This window comes from Temnothorax nylanderi, unplaced genomic scaffold, assembly GCF_030848795.1.
Source record: "Temnothorax nylanderi isolate EJ_2023f unplaced genomic scaffold, tnyl_v1.0 TNYL_tig1203_pilon, whole genome shotgun sequence".
NCBI classification, from domain to species: Eukaryota; Metazoa; Arthropoda; class Insecta; order Hymenoptera; family Formicidae; genus Temnothorax; species Temnothorax nylanderi.
In genome coordinates this window covers 7749-28721 of record NW_027250265.1, presented here as the reverse complement: position 1 = coordinate 28721, position 20973 = coordinate 7749, and the positions used below count along the sequence as shown (strand labels likewise).

At 37.3% G+C, this 20973-nt stretch overlaps 1 protein-coding gene across 1 annotated transcript; it reads right to left on the bottom strand.

The window, feature by feature from the left end:
- Window positions 1–17862: 17862 nt before the first annotated feature.
- Window positions 17863–19580, bottom strand: LOC139786937 (uncharacterized). Its single transcript, XM_071726034.1, has 2 exons — window positions 19566–19580; window positions 17863–19401 (listed from the first exon to the last, which is right to left on the bottom strand). Exons 1-2 carry the CDS (start codon window positions 19578–19580, stop codon window positions 18034–18036), a joined length of 1383 nt encoding a protein of 460 aa, XP_071582135.1. The 3' UTR covers window positions 17863–18033.
- Between the last annotated feature and the right edge of the window lie 1393 nt (window positions 19581–20973).

Genomic DNA, 20973 nt, shown 5'->3' with positions numbered 1-20973 from the left:
AATAAATAATGAAAGCTATCAATTGTATAACATTTAGCATATAAATAAAATACGGAGTTATCAAATATCTACTCATTAAGAATATTGCTGTGAAACCTTTTTATTGGATATTCCATTCGTACGTCAGTCGACCTTCGCAGATAGATTGACCTTAAACCTAAGGTTAAAATGTTTGGCTCGTGACATCACCGTTCTTATCAGTGCGTGAGTATACTCGTATAGCATGTGATTGTATATGTGTATTCAGACAAACATCAAAATGTGTTAAGGGATGCTTAATATAGAATTATTTCTCCGACTCTAAACAGATAACTAAATCAATTACTAATAATTCATTAGAATTTCACTCAGAGTTACCGTTATAACTTTTCAGAAAATTGAATTTTTAAGATAAAATTTTTTTGATTTTTAATATATATATATATAACTAATTATAATCAATATAAATGCATGATCCAATACTACATTGAATTAACTACTTTTAGTTAATTCACGAGGAAACGTCTCCGTTTACAAAAGTAATCTATAATTAAGCAATTCATTTGAAAACTAAACATATTTTACAAATTATTACATATATGATACAAATATTAACAATAAATATTTAGGATATTAAACACAAAACAAAATTGAAATATCTTAATTTCTCAATTCTATAAGAAAATCTTTTCTTATCTTTTCCTTTGTAATGTTTCACTTGTCATGTGTTTCGACTTTTGAGGCTGTTTTACTTTTTTACGATGTAATGCATGATTGTATTATATAGGCAACTTATCGTGGAGGGTAGATATGTGATGACCGTTTGATCGAGTAAAGCCTAAAGTTTGACCTAGTCATGGGACCTTATAATACCGCTTTCATTCGCTTGTGAAACAAAGACGCCGAGAAATGTCATGATATTCGTACTCATACACATTTTTACGGAATAATTGTTTTAATTACAAAGAATTATTATTATTGTACTCTCTTTTGTATACAGGATACATATAGTGTGTATCACATAAAGTGTTTTTTCCGAAATTATTAAAAGTAAGTAAGGAGGAAATTCTTTTTACAGTTTTTATGGTTTCTTGGAGCCTTTTAAATGACAGACAAAAGTAACGCCGCTAGTCCCTCCGAAAAGATACAAAAGAGACAATACCCCAATTGGGATTCTTTAACTAATTTTTAATCAATTTTTCTATAGAAAATTTGATTGTATGCACTGTTTTTTTAGACCTTTTTAATTTTAAATATTAAATTGAGAATCTTAAGAATCCTGATATTAAATCTTGAGAAATAAGCCTTTAATATAAACATTTTTAATTCTATTAATTTCTGTTACTGAATATTTCTTTATCTTTTTTAATTTTATAAAGTTTTTAATGTATTTTTTATGCATTAAGTCAATAAATAAACAAAAAAGTATTTTAGATAAATTAAAAACAAATGATAAACCTTGCTTTTTTTATTATAAAATTGAAACATTTTTCTAAGTTAGAACTTCATTATGATTAAATAAGGTTTTTTTTACCTATCTATAATCCTGAATTTAAATATGCTATTTATTAACTCGAGAACTGTCAAAAATTCAATATTTTATCTAAAAAATTAAGTTCTAAGCGAATCAAAAATTCAATCTACAAAAGATGTTTTACGTTTTACAAAACAACTATTCTATAATTTAAAAATATTTTTAACGTTAGTCTTCCGCAGTTTATTGACACTTACATCGATGATGAACTCTCTCGTAATTTTATATTGGAAAATACAGGCACATGACTTTTCGCCGCACAAAAGTCGAATCGGAATTGACTTGAAGCGACATACGACAATGTGTACGGAATGATGAACGCGTTCAGACTGACAACGCCGTGCAGGTCGAAGCGTCGCGACGCCTCTGTTGTGGGCGTCATTGCTCATATTGAATTCGAATCGTTGCAACTCTGATTGATTGGTCGATAGCCGCTGTAGTTCAAATCTGTTTAGATCATATAAAGTTGGCTTACTTCAGACAAAATACACCATTACGTTATATTTTTTCTTTTTGCATTGAAAATGTAGTTTCCAGATATTGAAAGAAAAAAAAGAGAAAAGAAGAATGTTACGAGAAAATACGAGAAAATATATATAAGGAAAAGATAAACATGTAAGTTAGATATATTTCTTACAATTGTCTGAGAGATAAAATAATTAAATGTTTGAATCTAAAAAAAAAGGAACAAGGGAAGAGGGAAGAAGGGGGGGAGAGAGAGAAGACACTTTAATATAAAAGTTGTCACAATTATAATGTTCTCACATGATTACATCTTCAATATAGAATAGAATAGAACAAGTGAGACCACTACAAAATTCTGGTGAAATGATTGCGACAAAAATCACAGGCTATGTGATAATATAATATTACACAATAAAAGCATAATGCGAGCAAAAGCACAGCAGCGCTAATTCACAAAAAGATGAATTCTGCTCATGAATTAAGCAGAATCACAATCTCACCAGCAGGGGGTAAATTATTGTGTATCTTGAAATGAGGTAAAAATTACAAAAGTGAAGAAATTCGCTAAAAGTATCTTTGATAATTATTTGTCGAAATCTAATAAATCTGTTTACTTTTGTAATTTTCTGCACCTCGGTTCAAAGTACATAATCGACCTTCTGGAGATTGATTTCTCCGGAGATAATACAGAAATTGCCCAGTGAAAACAACCTTGTCAAAGTGATGTCAAATTGCCATCAAATTGACGAGGGGTATGATGTCAAAAGGAGTGATCAAAATGATGGCAAAATGATGGCATTATAACTGCAAAACGTCCCATACCTTGATGGTGATTATGACTGTCATTTTGACGTCATTTTGATGTCTGTTTGATGTCAAAGTAAATAATTCCCCCTACAGTAATATAAATGCAAATTAAAATAAAATTAAAACTAAATTACATTGAAAAAGAGACAAAATAAAGACATAAATATATTGCATAAGGTTCTTTAATCAGATTTAAGCTTTGTTCTTAAATTTATATGACAGGTAACTTAAAATCATATAGCAGTAAATCAACATTAAACGTAAATCAACTTAGTTAACGAATAAACTTAATTAATGAATAAACTTACAAGTTAACATAATAAACTAAAAATTATAAATTGTTGTGTGGCGAAAGTCACCGCGCCCTAATTACGACACCTAGCTGTCAGCGCTACTTCCGGATCTTGCCAAACTCACCTGAGGTGGCATTTCGGGTTTTGCAAGCGGCATCCAGGTCACTCGCCCGGAAGCAAAAGCGCTGACAGCTAAGTCAGCATCGCGGAAGCTAATGCGCGAGGAGATAAAAGCCCGCCCTTCCAAGAAGCGGCGGGCAGTCTAGAACGAAAGGCTATATCGCGCACGACCGAACGTAACCGATTATATTGTGAACGACCGCAAGTCAGGGCAGCGAAATAAGAAGATATCTGTATCATTCAAATAATAACTTTATTAAACATCGTTCGACCAAGAAACTGGCTAAGTTATTTTCCTTCCTCCCGGCGGATCCAAAAGAACTCAGTGCCGACCCTGTGATCCAAAGTACGGCACAACAAAATATAATAGTAAAGGCTCATAAGATTATAAATCAATCAAAGAAAGATGGAGCGTGGAGCAGTAACAAGGTGTTGGTGTTCATATATTCTATACTTCCGTAAAGAATTAACGAATTGTAATGTACATACTGTACATATACATATATTCCAATTTAATAAACTGCGCGCCGCAAATTTGTCGGACTTGAAACACAGCTATTTTGGAAAATTAATACCCTTCCCTACCCCGGAATTAAATCTAAACGATTTAATTGTTTAAAAAAACGTAAAGAATTTATTGCGAAAAATATTACCTCAGCCAGAATTCGAACCTGGAACCTCCTTCATTCCGTGAAGGGCGTCGTACCAATTCGACTACCGAGGCATGTGGTAATATTTTTCACAATAACCGGTTATAAACTTTGAAGAAACGCATGTACGCCCGCGTATAAATATAATAGTAAAGGCTCATAAGATTATAAATCAATCAAAGAAAGATGGAGCGTGGAGCCGTAACAAGGTGTTGGTGTTCATATATCCTATACTTCCGTAAAGAATTAACGAATTGTAATGTACATACTGTACTGTTACGTCCTGTGGACTCCACGATTTCCCTTTTTCGCGGAACCCTCTTAGCTTTTAAGATTAAAATCAGAACCGAGCATTAGCGGTTGTCCATCGGCAAGTGAGTTACGATCTCGACGTTATTTCCTATTTTTTCTTTATGTTTGCTAAACGAGAACGAGAAATCGAGAGAAAACTTCCAGACGACAAAATCCAAACAGACAAAGCATATACGACTACGTTTTATCAGCTTTGTCTGGTCCACTACTATAAAACGCGGCGACATGACGCGCCGATGGGGGCCTTAATCCCAGACATAGTTTGCTTAGGATCTTTATTGCATCGCGCGACTAGCTCAAAATTGCCCGCGCAATGTTCCGACGAACAGAAACAAGATCTAAAACGTGTTTTTGGAAATCTTGTAAGAGCACGTGGCGGAAGTTTCTGTTTGCAATAAAACTGCAATTAAGATTAGATGGAATGCATTTGTCTGTCGGTACTGAAAATAGGGTCGCAAGATAAACTAAGAATCCAGAGCCCTAATAAAAGAGAAATCGACAACAATAATAAAAAATGGATGCGTCACTGGAAGAATCGATAACTTATTGTTAGAAAACTTGTCCGCAAATGAGTTACAAAAATATCAAGTATGTCATAAGCACTTCCGCGAAGAAGACTATAGTTGCTCCAGTTTACGTAACCGTTTCTTGACAAACACAGCCATTCCCCTTTTATATATTAATAATGATGATGATAGCGCTGATGTAGTAGATATTGTCGGTACAGTAAGTAATGTACAACAACAGCCATTACAGCTTTTATTAAAAGAAAATAAAAGCAAACAGCAGAATAAAGTTTCACAGTCAATGCCTATAGATGTGCCAGATCTACAAAAACAAATTTATCAGCATAGCGAACAATTATCAAAACAACAACATTTATTAGAAACGTTTTATATACAACACATAAACTTACAAAAACAAGTGTTCGAAATGCAACAAAAAATATACGAGAAAGACATAGAAGAGAAAAATAAGTTGCAACAATCACATTGTCAAGAAAAGGAAAATTCAATCCAGGATTGTGCAAATCGGCTGACAAGACTAGAAGAACAAATGCGAATAATAACAACTCCGAAAAGAAATAAGGTATTACAAAGGAGACCAATTTTACGAAATGTCACTCGCACAGCAAATCTTACTCCTACTGCAAGGATGCTATATAACACTAATGTTAGATTAAAACGTACTAATACACGTTTAAAACGCCTTATACAACGAAGAAAAAAACGTAAAGAAAAAGAAACATTATCAATGCATAACAAAGTAAACTCGACAGGTGCTGTGCAACAACAGTTTATTGATATGCTGCAGAGAAACAGTAAAGTACGTCCCCAGGTAATAAAGATATAATGCTCCATAATAAATGATCCTATATCCTAAATGCTGTATTGAACATGTATCACACACACACACACACACACACACACACACACACACACACACACACACACACACACACACACACACAAATCCTATTATTATTATTAATATTATTGGTATTACTATTTATCAAAACAGTTATTTATGGTAATGCAGTTATTGTAAATGCAGTAATTCTTAATATTTTATTTATGTCACATAATTGCTTATATTTATACTATATATACTATTCAGATTTCTACATTTGTATATATGACTTGGTATATTTTATATTGATCATAATTGTGTATATTTCTTTCTATTTTATGCTATTTAATTGCGCCTTAATGGTCGAATTTGTAAAGATGACCTGCCCCTCTCATAATAGGGAGGTGCAGGTTCAAAGGTATCACCTCACCCCTGGCTGAGGTGATATTTTTTGCAATGAATTCTGTACAGTTTGTCGCTAAAAGATTCTTATTTAGCATCATTATTATTATTAAATTGATTATCAAATCAATTACGTGTACTATTTCGACTTTAGCTGTAAACTGTGTTTCAAGACTGACATTACTCGGCGCGCACTTTGTTAAGCTGGAAAAAAAATGTATACGCAAAAATATTATTAGGCACAAAGATGCAGCCTATCAATGTATATAATTGTATATTTTTAGTCGTGGTTTAATATCTGTATTTGTCATTTGAGATGCATTTTTGATATTCTTTTTGTGAGATATTTTATACATCTTTTGTAGGGTCGAAGATATACAGTTCAAGAGAAAGTATTCTGTATCGGTATATACAAACGATCGCACGCATGTTACAATTTTCTATCCAAATACCTCACCTGTCCTACAATAACAACATTAAATTCCGAACTGGCACATATTCCTTTGAAAACTGGATGCACTAAATTAATAGTGACATTTTTGAAAAATGCTGTAAGAGACATGAAAGATGACAGAGAAAAGTATGTAGCTCTGTTATGGGATGAAATATCGTTACAACCTGGTTTGTCATATGATAAGACACATGATAAAATAATTGGATTCGAGGACTGGGGAATGAGGAGGACTAGAAAAATAGCAGACCACGCTATAACCTTTTATTTAAGATGCCTAAAAACGGGGAATAAAATACCTTTAGGGTATGGATTTTGCGAGAGTGCTACGAAAACCTTTCAATTAGTACGGTGCATAAAAGAATGGCTGTCACACACTATCAATTCTGGATTGATACCTATCGCAACAATATGCGATCAAAGTGGCACAAACATTGCTGCAATAAATGCGTTGATACAGGATAGTAACATAATTCGTACAAAAAAGAATTTATGTACAAGTAAGTGGGGATCATAATATAGTTAAAAAACATATATAACGTAATGTGTAATACCAGAGAGAAGCCTGCAGCCAAATCATGTTCACGACTGCTCTCAGGTAATCTCTGATAATACATAATGATAATAAATAAAATGTAATGTATATAAAATATATATATGTATATACACAAAGAAATATAAAAAATTATTTTTTTAGAGAATACTTTTATCATAAAAGAACAAGAAGTCATACCCGTTTTTGATTATGTACATTTGCTCAAAGCAACAAGAAACAACTTGTTAACAAAAGACTTAGATATGAATGTAAACAAAGCCTGCAAGGAAGATGAACAATATGCATCTTGGAGTCATATTATGACATGTTACGATATAGACAAAAACAGTTTTTTAAAACAACGACAATTATCTAAAATAACGGAAAAACATGTTAACCCAAATTTAATACCGAAAATGAGGGTGAAGTATGCTTCTCAAGTTTGTAGTAAAACTTTCTCCAATTTTATTGATGTTGTACTGAATTTAAGTGACGGTAAGACCGTATGAAATTAACATGTAGTATTAAAAAAATGTTTTGTGAATTTATGCCCAATAATTTGCATTTGATGTTTTAGGAGTTGTCCAGACACGGAAAGGTATCATAAAATTACCAAAAGGAGCTGCTGCTACCTCCGATATGTTATATTTTTTCAATAATTTGTTTGACTCATTCAACGGGAAACAGGGACAAGGATTAAGGGGATCCTGCAGTGACAGGCGAACTTTCTCGATGTCGATAATGTCAACCTTTCTAATTTTGTTTTCCCTATATCTGTCTTTGTCTAACGAAATGACATCTGTCCTTTTTTCGATTGCTCGCCATCTCTCGCAAGATTCGGCAACTACTGTTGCTGCTCTTCTTGTCATTCTGCATCCGTATTTGCATTACTAAAATAATTTTTCGATGGATCTTTTTTTGTACGCATTGAATCTTACTTCTACTTGCACGATATTATTCCTACATGTTTTCCCAAGGGCAGATGATAAACATTATGTATGTATAAACTGCAGAATTTTTGTTTTAAGCAAATATTGTCGTCAGGTGACAGCTGCTATGTGCCCAAATAAGTAATATTTTTAATTTTTTGGTGTTTTTGATGTAAAATCGCGTTTGTCCGGGGTAAAATCGGGGTTACCCTAGATTTTTGTGTGGACTTTAATTCTGTAAAAGATTTTTGCAATTCTATAAAGCCAATTAAAAGATTCATCGAAAAACGATAATGTCGGTAAATCATACGGCTGCAGGATCCCCTTAATCTCCTTTTTATATTTTCTTGTCTATATCCTTGTCTATACAAGGCAAGGACAGATATAGTCGGTGAGCACTTCTTTATCGACGCTGATCGAGTTCGCCTGCGGCTCCAGCATCCCCTTATAGACAAGGATAGCACCTAACCTTGCATCTTCCACTGGTCTAAGCAATATCTTTTTTTTAGGCTTCAAATCTTACTTCTAATTGCACGATATTATTCCTGACAGTTTTTTGTAGAGGGCTGCATCACTATTTTCTATAGAAAAACTGCAGAATTTTTGTATAAAGCAAATATTGTCGTCAGGTGAAGACAATATTTATAAAAATAAAATTTTTTTTTAGTTTATCAGAAAAAATCATGTACAGCCCTCTACATTTTTGTGCGTACTTTAATCGTGTAAAAGGATTTTCCATTCTGTTCAGTCAATTCAAAGATATTGCTTAAGCCGTGATCAGACTACGGATTGGGATTGAGATTGGATTGAAATTTAATCAATCAGAATAAAGAAAACTAACTTCAAGTTTAGTAAACTTTGCTCTAATTGGTCAAATTTCAATCCAATCTCAATCTTAATCCGTAGTCTGATCACGGCTTTAGACCGATTATGCCTTCTCGTTCCTGGTGCAGAGAGTGTAGTTAAAACGGATATTGGTGCGTTTTGAAACTCGTTCGAACGGTTCGAAAAGGAATATTTGGTGCATACCTAACCCCAGTTTATTGTTTAAAGTGTGACCTAACCTTCCTGAGACCGCGTCGACCGCGATTTGTACACGTTACGCTCCAGCCTTCCGGAGTTAATCTGTTCGAAGTAAACATCTTTCCGCGGATATATCCGCGACAATTTGCGACGATCTGTGACCCCCGGTCATGTATTCTATATGCAAAAGTACTCATCCCGCAACGGGAGTCGAGCACGCGATCACATGTCACTTCTTCAACCGTACTGAGAAATGTCTCGTTGTTGCCGGCGCGGATGTTATACGGGTGTTTCGCCTAATTCCCGACGTCGACATGACAAGAAGGGAAAAATACACAGGTACCTTTCAATTTCAATTTTTAACACCTTATTCTAAAGTAGCAGAATACATATTTGTATATTTTTTTTCTTGCAGAAATGCGCCCCCCTAAAATGAAACTGGAGTGCTTGGCGCAGTACACTTTGCACGGGAACATCATGTCCATGCAGGCCGTTCATCTCATCGGATCGCAAAGGGATTCTCTGCTGCTCAGCTTCCGCGACGCAAAACTGTCCGTTGTCGAGTACGATCAGGACGTTCACGACCTGAGGACCGTGTCGTTGCATTACTTTGAGGAGGAAGAGATAAAGGTTGCAATTTTTATAGGAACGGGCTAAGCTTATTTTATTCTGGAAAACTAAACTTTTTATTTTTGAAGCTATTAATGTTTGGAGATATATTATTCTTCAAGGAATGACACAATCTGTTTATTTCCAGTCACATAGAGATTAAATTTGTGTTTTGGTAATTATTCAGTTTACACCCCTCACCTCCGATTTTGATGAACTTAGGCTTAATCGACGCGTTTTTGTACGAAACGAAAGAATCTGGCAGAAAAAAGTGTCGCTCTGCCTCGCGACGCGAGATATTAAACGTTAAAGTTGACAGGAATCAGGTTATGATTCCCGTCATACCGACGAGATATCGCAACACTGAACATGCCCTGCGGCCACATACGCATGCTCAGTGGCCGCACGCGCATGCTCAGTGGCCGCACGCGCATGCAAAAGTGCGCCAATTTTAAATATGATGACTATTGACTGGTCAATCGTGCGGAATAACCAAGCGTCTTGATTTAAGCAGTTAGGTATCACGCTGGGAGTTTGTTTAGTTTTATTATGCGGGGGAAGGGGTTCCGCCGCAGGCTACTTCTATGTAAAAATCACAACTTCTATAAAGCAGGGCATATACACACGTGTGTGTGCCCTGCTTTAACGAAAATCACAACTTCTATAAAGCAGGCATACACACGTGTGTGTGTGCCCTGCTTTAACGAAAATCACAACTTCTATAAAGCAGGCATACACACGTGTGTATGCCTATCACCTAACATCCTTGGGTGGTGTAGCGATCATGAGCACACACACATGTGTGTATATCCTGCTTTATAGAAGTTGTGATTTTCGTTAAAGCAGGGCACACACACATGTGTGTATATCCTGCTTTATAGAAGTTGTGATTTTCGTTAAAGCAGGGCACACACACACGTGTGTATGCTCTGCTTTATAGAAGTTGTGATTTTCGTTAAAGCAGGGCATATACACGTGTGTGTGTGCCCTGCTTTAACGAAAATTACAACTTCTATAAAGCAGGGCATACACGCACGTGTGTGTGTGCCCTGCTTTAACGAAAATCACAACTTCTATAAAGCAGGGCATACACGCACGTGTGTGTGTGTGCCCTGCTTTAACGAAAATCACAACTTCTATAAAGCAGGGCATACACACGTGTGTGTGTGTGTGTGTGCCCAGTACATGCGTGGGCGGGGAAATTTTGCTCCCCTGCACCCCCCTCCCCATGCATGTACTTTATAATTTCGCTTTACAACTTAGCATGTACTTTAAGTTGTAAAGCGAGTTCCACGCTGCCTACCGGCGGGGTGGGTGCGGGGGAGAGGGGGGCCGAATGCCCGCCCCTCGCACCCCCCCGTTGTGTGTGTGTGTGTGTGTCCACGCGAAACGAGGTGCCACATGGGTTCATGACGCGCTTTACAACTTAAAGTACATGCTAAGTTGTAAAGCGAAATTATAAAGTACATGCATGAGGAGGGGGGTGCAGGGGAGCAAAATCCCCCCGCCCACGCATGTACTTAAACGAGCTTGTAAAGCGCGTCATGAACCCATGTGGCACCTCGTTTCGCGTGGACACACACACACACACACAGACGTGTGTATGCCCTGCTTTATAGAAGTTGTAATTTTTGTTAAAGCAGGGCACACACACGTGTGTATATGCCCTGCTTTATAGAAGTTGTGATTTTTACATAGAAGTAGCCTGCGGCGGAACCCCTTCCCCCGCATAATAAAACTAAACAAACTCCCAGCGTGATACCTAACTACTTGAATCAAGACGCTTGGTTATTCCGCACGATTGACCAGTCAATAGTCATCATATTTAAAATTGGCGCACTTTTGCATGCGCGTGCGGCCACTGAGCATGCGCGTGCGGCCACTGAGCATGCGTATGTGGCCGCAGGGCATGTTCAGTGTTGCTACATCTCGTCGGTATGACGGGAATCATAACCTGATTCCTGTCAACTTTAACTGTTAATATCTCGCTTCGCGTGGCAGAGCGACACTTTTTTCTGCCAGATTCGGTCGTTTTGAGCAAAAACGCGTCGATTAAGCCTAAGTACATCAAAATCGGAGGTGAGGGGTGTAAACTGAATAATTACCATAAATATTTATATATAATAGTGAATTATATTTATTATATAATAAAAAATCCTACTAACCTCGCAAAACACCACGCGAACACACGCCACACACGTCACATCGCACGATTTACACACGCGAAACTCGCCAAACTCGCCGCAATCTCGATCGCGCCGTCAATCTCGACCGCGCGCCAGCCAATCACGCACGCGGAAAAGCGGCAACACTACGTGCGAGACATTCGACTCGCAAAGCTCACTTCTCGGGTAAACATGGATTTTTTATATAGGACTAGCACGCAGCGCGCGCTAACGCGCGCGCTTTCACGTCCAAACTTTTTCCGTTCCATTCACCTTAAAACACACTCGTCCCACATCACCATTTCTCTCCGTTAAAATGTATTCCCTTTCTCATCCACTGTGCCAATGTCCATTCGCCACCACTTGTTTCTTTTTTTCTCTCCGCTCACTTCACACATCTGTCTCTCCCATATTTTGTTTTCTTCTTTCTTTTTACTTCTCGCATAAGACTTATCACACTTCGCTTCCTCGGCTCTTATTTTTCTTTTTTTTTTCTTACACTTCACATTTGTTATCCCCTCTGCTTTTACTTCTCCCATTCTTCCTTTTTCTTCACTAATTATCTCTTTTTCCATTTTTTCAATATTTCCACCACTACCTCTAATTTTCTTTATTTTTTTATTTTATTTATTGAAAGATAATCTATCACATACTCGTTCTTTGTTATTAATTTTCTTATTTTTTTTCTTTATTTATCGAAAGATAATCTATTACATATTCTTCTTTCTTTCCCATATTTCTTTTTTCCACCTTACTCTTCACATTCTTTATCCCACTATACCTCCTTTGCTTTTCCTTCTCCAGCTCTCTTTTTTTCTTCACTATCTCTTCTTCCATTCTTTATTTAATCTTTTCTACCGCCATCCTTTTTTTTATTTTTACTATCTCTAATATTTTGTTTTTATTTATATTTATCTATTTATTTATTTATTTACTTATTCTTCTTTATTTCTTTGTTTTTCTTTATTTCTTTATTTATCGAACTCGCCGACATCTTAATGAACCAACCACTCTCGCGCGGAAAAGTGATAGTAATAATACATATCGACAGCGCGATACATATCGACTCAAGACACATCTACTTCTCGATCAAAATTAATTTTTTTAAGTTTTATTTCTTTTCTTCTTCTTCTCTTTATTTTATAAAACCTTGATTGTAAAAAAAATGTAACAATTGTACACAACAAATAAATTTCTTTATAATTTTATTATAGTTATAATTATATTATTATTGAAATAATTATAAATTATAGCATTAATTATACATATTATTACTTAAAAATTAAATTTCATGATCCCTTTTAGCACATTAAATTAAGAAAACTTAGAAAAAATACAGTTAATATCAATTTTTTTAAAGTTACATTAATTCTTTCTACATTTTTCATTTATATTATAAATAAAGTGGTGAATGACGTAAATATTATAAAGAATTTATTTAAAAAATGGAAGTATTAATTACGAAAAACCATCGATACGTGTTGCGAAATTAATATATTTCAAAAGTGTACTCTGACGAAACGTGAAGCGTATTTATGTATATAAATGAGTTCATGATCGCCATTGGTGGACCTTATCATTATTAAAGCTACAACTCATCTATCGTAACGCTTTGATCGTGGTCGTAAGCAATGAAGCCGTCGTATATTAACCGTATATCTATGTATAATATATCTATAAACACATTTTTTTTCACACGTCGAGAAAGCTGACAAGTTACGTAAAGAGTTCAAGCTGAATCAACTCATACGATGAGCTTACGATAGCGATTACGATGAGCGTTACGATCGCTTACGGTGAACATTACGATAGATGTAGTTGTAGCTTAAGACTTAATTGTTACACATTACTTTTCCAGTACAGTGGCATTGGTGCAGATATTTATATTCTCTGCATCTGTACCAGTTTAGCGTTATTCGCACATGAATTGAATAGTACTCGTATTCAGACATTGCCTGCTTATGCCATTGCTTGCAAGGCAGATGTTCTGAACTCAACTACATGCGGAAAAGAACTGAAAGACTTCCGAGACGCTGTCAATCAACGAATACTGTGGAGCTTGAAAGGTACGTAAATGTTACGTCAGAACCCCGGAATTTAGGTATATTGGTTCGACGGATAGCGAAGGAAAGGCTATCCAAGGGAGGGGGTATGGGAAGACGTAACGAGATCTTTATGTTCTCTCGGGTTCACGCTAGAAGGGCGCGTGCCTCGAGTCGAATGCACTTTTCGGGACAACTCTAGTCGTGGGTCAACGTCCAGAAGGGACGCTATTACGCCAGCTGAGAGTTTCGTGCACTCGCGGTCCTGTTTTCGGTCAAGGATATAATATCCCTATTACCGGGGATCGGACCTTGTGCGATTTAGAGAGGTAGCGGTGAGGCGAGGTCTTAAATTAAATAATGGGAAGTCAATATCATTTTAAAATTATTACACATTTATTACAAGAAAGAACAAAATGGAAAATCATCGTGTTACATAAATGGGTGTGAGTGCGGTGTGTGTTGTGTGTAGAAGGCGCGGGTGTTACAATGGTACGGAGGTCATCGAGCAGGATTTTAAGGGAAATGAATCTATAGTAAATGGCTATCCTGCCCGCCAGAATACATTTGGTAAGTTAACTAATATTTTACATCAGATTGTGAAGAAAGAGTATGGGCTATGTATGTGTAGATACAAAAGACAATGTATAAAATAGACAAACATTAATTTGGTAACATAGTCATTAGTGTAGAATATCCAGAATTATTTCAAAATAGTTATATAAAATTTACGGTTTCGTATTATGATTACGGTACAATGAATGGTTATTAATTGACTATAAATTTATATATTCGTAAACTATTTTTATGGGGGATGGGGTTCGGGGGGAGAATTCCTCGAGTATTTCGATACTCGAGTCGGAGAAGGAGGGAGAGGGTGTTCGGTCTCGGTAGAGAGTGGTCGAGGTAGAGAGCGCGGGGGAACCAGTTCTGTCTAGAGATTCCTCTCGATATACGAAAGGAACCGGGGAGAAATTGAAAGTTAGAGATCTCTTCCGGAACTCCGCAAGTTCCTCGGAAGGAACTGGAGAGTAGGAAGGTTCCAAAAAGGGGGATGATTTTGGGGTATCGGGGAACACCCGATACGCAAGGGAACAACAGACAGGTGAGGGAGATGGCGAAAGAGGAGAATCAAGGATAGAGTGGTCGATATGCGGAGACTGTTTGCGTCTTAAAAATGAAGCAAGGAGCTGTCGCTCCACTATACGAGCGCGCCTGTTTCGTTTTATCCGATTCCGGATAGTTATGCCCAAGGACTTGCGGCGGTGTATTTGCGAGTACACTAAAAATTAGTTTATGATTTTGAATCCGAAATGGGGGGAGGTTTTAAAAGATAAATTTATATATATATATATGTATTCTCGTATATAGTATATACATATATATATTTATGTAAAGATGTATAATGACAACCGAGCGGGTATCTCGGGCTTACTATTGATGGTTGCGATCGTGGAATCTGAGGTGACTGCGGCGGATTCTTCCCGACGTAGGTTTGACTCGGTTCGGGACTGCGACGTGATCTTGACGCGCACAGAATCTACTCGCGATTGTTGAAACCGCGGGAGCAACAGAAATCTGTTTCACGTTTTAGTAAAAAGTACGACTGGTAAATATGACTTCAAGATAAAACGTCTCGGACTGGATCAGAAGAGCTCCAAGTGCGCAAAGTCGCGATTTTTATACAAAATTAAGGAGGCGGGATTATGTTTTATTCTGATTTGATTGGTGGAGTTCTCTTTTGATCGTGACGTTGGTTTTGACTTTCCGCCTATCCCCTGGCGAGTTTCCCCAAAAATCGTCATTGTCTATGAGCAATTTCTAGTTAGCGGCTATTCATTGGCGAGTACGTTATCACTTGCCCTTTGACAGTTCCTTCCAGAGGCTTAACTTTATCAATCGTCGCGAGCCGTGGGTCTTAGGTCAAATCTGCGTTTCACGGAAAAGCGTGAGATCAGCTCCCCCGTGACCCGAGAGGTCACCCAGATCCTTATGGCATTTTTAATTTGTTGCGCCCTATGCCACGAAATTTCGAGATAATTGAAATTTCGTGCTTTATTTCGTGGAATTAGAATGGAATGCGACAAACAAGTCTATAATTTGCCTATTTTATTAGGCTCGAGTCTTCTGGAAGGTTTCGTCATTTACTATTTAATGAGCGATGACAGTTGGAGTGCATCCGCTTCGTCAATTGATAACCGCTATTTTACGGTTTCCGTCTGTTTTGTGTGATGAAATGAGCGATTCCACGAAAGAAAGAAATCGTGGAGTCAACAGGACGTAACACCCCCCGCCTTAGACAAATGTTGGGGGTGTATAGACACAACATTTGCGATAGTAGATGAATTTTGAGCGATTTCGTTCTTTCGTTGGTTGATAACTTAATCGGTGCTAAGGCTTAAATAGCGCAAGACTACTCGCCTCCGAGTAGTACTTATTTCTTTGGATTTATTTAAAGAAAGAGGAAAGAATTAGGCGACCTCCATAACCCCTTCCTTAATTCCTTCGTCCTTCTTATTTTTATACATACGCGTTACATTTGGATGCGCGTATATATACACATTTTTGAAATGGAAGTTACATATACATGTGCCTGTTGGGTTAGTTAAGGAAATATCATGATAATAAAAAAAGGTAGTTCTTTCTACGTGCACATGTATACATACAAAGATACTTATACATTATCTATGATTGACTAAAATATGCTAATATATATATATATATATTTATATATTTTTATATCTTATCATTCTTTAAAATTATACGTATTAATTTTTTTTTTTTTTTTCGTTGTCTTCTTTTCCCTTCAGGGTTCAGAGATTGAGTTTGGGAAAGAGACGGGAGTCGTAAGTCACGAGGATAGGTTGAAATGAATGTCTCTGGTTTCGGGAAGTTTATTGTGCTTTCCCTTTTTTTGTGCTAAGCCTCCGCTTCGGGTAACTCTCATTTTACCCGTACGGTGACCGCTGGGATCCCCACTCTTGGTTTAGCCGGGCTCTGCCGGCCTGACTCTTTGTGTACCCTTTAACATGTGTTGCAGATTGGCCCTTGCTGGGCGCAATTGAATTGTTATGCGTCTCACTTAGTATGGAGTCATGTAAAAAAAGGGGGGGCGAGCGCATAGCGGATTGTTCTTCATAAGATAACTCATGGAACGTTATCGGGTACCATTTCAAGATTCTTTTTCTTGCAGTAGATATTCCAAGGAAAAAAGAGGGGAAATATATAGGTTCTTTATATCTCTTCTCCCCCTTTTTTTTTAAAGAAGACAACCATACGTTATTCTCTAATGCATTTAACTGTAACGATAAAGATTTTAAGAAAATTATATATATACATATATATCCCCTTTTTTATAAGTAGTAAGATTTATTACTAATTGTTATTAACTAACTATAACTAAAATAGGTGTAGTGAAATATGCTATTATTATTATTATTATTATTTTTGTGTGTGTTTTTTTGTATATATACATGTATATATATATTTGCATATATATATAGACATATATATTTGTTTTGCGTGTTTGTTTCTCACCTAGAGAATCGTGGGGTGTGTTTTTGTTATTTGCTCGTTGGAATGTTCGGCACACCCCATTCGTATTAACAACTCTTCCATGTTACTTAGTTCTTCTTCGCTCTCACGTTCGGGTCTGAAGTTAACTACGGCGGCTTCGTCTCTAAGTGTTGTGCGAATCCGGATCCATCCTTCCCGTCGTTCTAACAGTAGTCTGGTTAGGTCGTTTACTCTCCGGGGCCATTTTGGTTTCGCCCCGACAGCCTGAATATTGGCAAGCTCGCAGGGAATGGCCTGCCAAGGTAGATTGCAGAATAGGTCTTCTAGGATGTAGGTGTCAAATATAGGTCGCTGGATGACCCGTCCCCAGTCTCGTAAAGCGATCGTGACCAATCTATTTCTTTCGATCTGGTACACGAGCCCTCTTTGCCAACGTCTTCCTTCCCGGATGGCGACTGCTTCTCCTGGTAGTACGCGGTCAGGTGGCATATGCAAGAAATTACTCCTGCGCATCATCCTGCGCGTTAAATCGTCGACGAGTTCGTCTAGGTCATCACGCGAATTTTCCAATTGAACCCATAGGAAGGTGGGGGATTCCACCTTTACGACCTTGGCCCTCAGTGGCCCGCGGGTCAAAAGTTCTTTGTAGTTTTTTTTCCGCCAGGGTTGATACACTCAATTTCCATTTCTATAAAAGAATAGCGACGTTTTGATTTCCCTGCATGTCGTAGCATGCAATTAAGAACGGTAGGGTTGGCGTCAAAGGGTACCGATAGTAAGAGACAGTACATTGACCGAGAAAATATATACATAATCTATTGTTATTATTATTATTATTATTATTAGTTTTATTATCCTTTAAGTTCAAGTGTGTAAGTGGAAGTTTCCTTCGGAGGGAGGAGAGGTCTCCCGAATGAAAAGGAATGTCCTGGTCCGTTATTAGTTGTCATATGAGTTTGTGGCTTAAGAGATTGTTTCTCTTCCTCCGATCTATCTGAAGCAGTGGGTCCTTTGGTATCAGGTTTCCTTTTTCCTAGATGTAATAAGAGTTGGGTCAAGGAATCCCATATAGCTCCTATCAGGTATACGGACCATCCGTATACTGTGTGAAGAGCGTACCCGTGTACGAGAGTATCTAATATCAGTTTAAAGATTCTTATGAATAAATATATCCCGATCATTCCGGCGCTAATGTTGCCGAAGATTAAAAATTTGCTCCAGAATTTCTGCCAAGCGGATAATGCATATTTTTCAATTGATGCTTCGTCGATCAAGTTGGCAATTGATCCTCCGTGTAACGAGGTTGATTGCCCCATTACTCCTCTCGCTACGGTATTAAGGACCGCGGGTCGCTCGGCAGGGAACATTATATGGTCCTTTAGGTCTTCAAGATCCTTTGGTGTATATATTCCACTGGTAGCTAATGCTCCGGGACTCACATATCTCCAAACGGGCTTAGTCATGGGCTTCATGATGGTGGGTGCCACAGTTTCCACTGGTCTTGGCATAATCCTATACCACATGTCTCCTAGGAGGTACATGGGAGGTGCAAATGAATTGCAGTTAATCTGTGTCCCTTGTCGTAGAAGTATGTGCGTTTGCGGTGTTAGGAAGTGAGTTTTGTTATTTAGTATTACTGGGAGTTGCTCGTAGCAGTCCTCAGTATGGGTCAATTTTACCTCAACTGGGACGCATTTTATTATGTGGATTACTTCGCCGGCCAAAAGGGCCATATATCCAGGTCCTTTCATAAAGTGGTACGCGAAGATGTCGGGGGACCGTGCAGCTATTGCTAAGGCATTCTGCATCATTTTTAGCTCAAGTTTACATTGTTGTAACAAGATGTTTCTGTACAATTGGTTGAGCTGACCACGGATGTGTTTTTCTACGTAAACGAACTTTGAATTCATATACGTGAAAAGGTCGAGATTTTCTACGCGGCCGGTACGTTTAGCAATGTCCACTTCGGGTAAGGTTTCCACAATTACTAATTTGGGATGTTCGGTTCGGATAAAAGAGAATCCACATGTCTGATATCGGCTAGTGCTGGTCAAAGAGAAGACGGTATCTTGAGCATTAGCAGTATAGATGATCTGAGAATGCTCGTTTACAAGGTCGGTTACTTTTTCTGCGTAACCTCTGTACAACTGATTGTATGTGGTGAATCTACAGGCTTGGTCGGGTATAGGGCTCCAATAGGTACTTCCTCCTGAATTTGACTATTGGGGATAACTTGAGCAAGCATTTTCCACGTTTTCAGTAGCCCGTTTACAGCTTCAACAACCCAACGTATCGCGGTCACAAGTGGGATTCATTTGCACTCAAAGTATCATGTTGACTTCCTTGTTGTAAAAAGTTTGGCATTTTTGGAATTAATCCATACTCCTCCAAAGTCCATGTAGGTATTTTGTAATAAATGATATTTATTTTTCTAATTCTATAGAATTAGAAAATGTTGCCAGGAACAAGTTGCCTCTCGAAAAGTATTTTAAGTGACATTGCCAACAGTTAAGACTTTCTTTACAATCTACTATACAATAAGTTGATATGATGACATCAGGTATAAAATTCATGTTGGTTGCATTTTCAATTATTATGACGTCCTCCGAAGGAAGATTGCAGAGCATATCATCGTTTCTACAAAACGAATTCCTAAATTTGTTCTTCCCTAAGGACTCTGGTTTAGTGAGAGTAAGAAGAATGGATCCAGCCGAAAAAATAAACAGTGGAAAAATATTTGATTTTGTGAGTAAAAATTGTTTTCGATTTAAGTCCTGAATTTACATTTACATGTAGGTATTTTGTAATAAATGATATTTATTTTTCTAATTCTATAGAATTAGAAAATGTTGCCAGGAACAAGTTGCCTCTCGAAAAGTATTTTAAGTGACATTGCCAACAATTAAGACTTTCTTTACAATCTACTATACAATAAGTTGATATGATGACATCAGGTATAAAATTTATGTTGGTTGCATTTTCAATTATTATGACGTCCTCCGAAGGAAGATTGCAGAGCATATCATCGTTTCTACAAAACGAATTCCTAAATTTGTTCTTCCCTAAGGACTCTGGTTTAGTGAGAGTAAGAAGAATGGATCCAGCCGAAAAAATAAACAGTGGAAAAATATTGGATTTTGTGAGTAAAAATTGTTTTCGATTTAAGTCCTGAATTTACATTTACATGTAGGTATTTTGTAATAAATGATATTTATTTTTCTAATTCTATAGAATTAGAAAATGTTGCCAGTGTTACGTCAGAACCCCGGAATTTAGGTATATTGGTTCGACGGATAGCGAAGGAAAGGCTATCCAAGGGAGGGGGTATGGGAAGACGTAACGAGATCTTTATGTTCTCTCGGGTTCACGCTAGAAGGGCGCGTGCCTCGAGTCGAATGCACTTTTCGGGACAACTCTAGTCGTGGGTCAACGTCCAGAAGGGACGCTATTACGCCAGCTGAGAGTTTCGTGCACTCGCGGTCCTGTTTTCGGTCAAGGATGTAATATCCCTATTACCGGGGATCGGACCTTGTGCGATTTAGAGAGGTAGCGGTGAGGCGAGGTCTTAAATTAAATAATGGGAAGTCAATTTCATTTTAAAATTATTACACATTTATTACAAAAAGAACAAAATGGAAAATCATCGTGTTACATAAATGGGTGTGAGTGCGGTGTGTGTGTGTGTAGAAGGCGCGGGTGTTACAATGGTACGGAGGTCATCGAGCAGGATTTTAAGGGAAATGAATCTATAGTAAATGGCTATCCTGCCCGCCAGAATACATTTGGTAAGT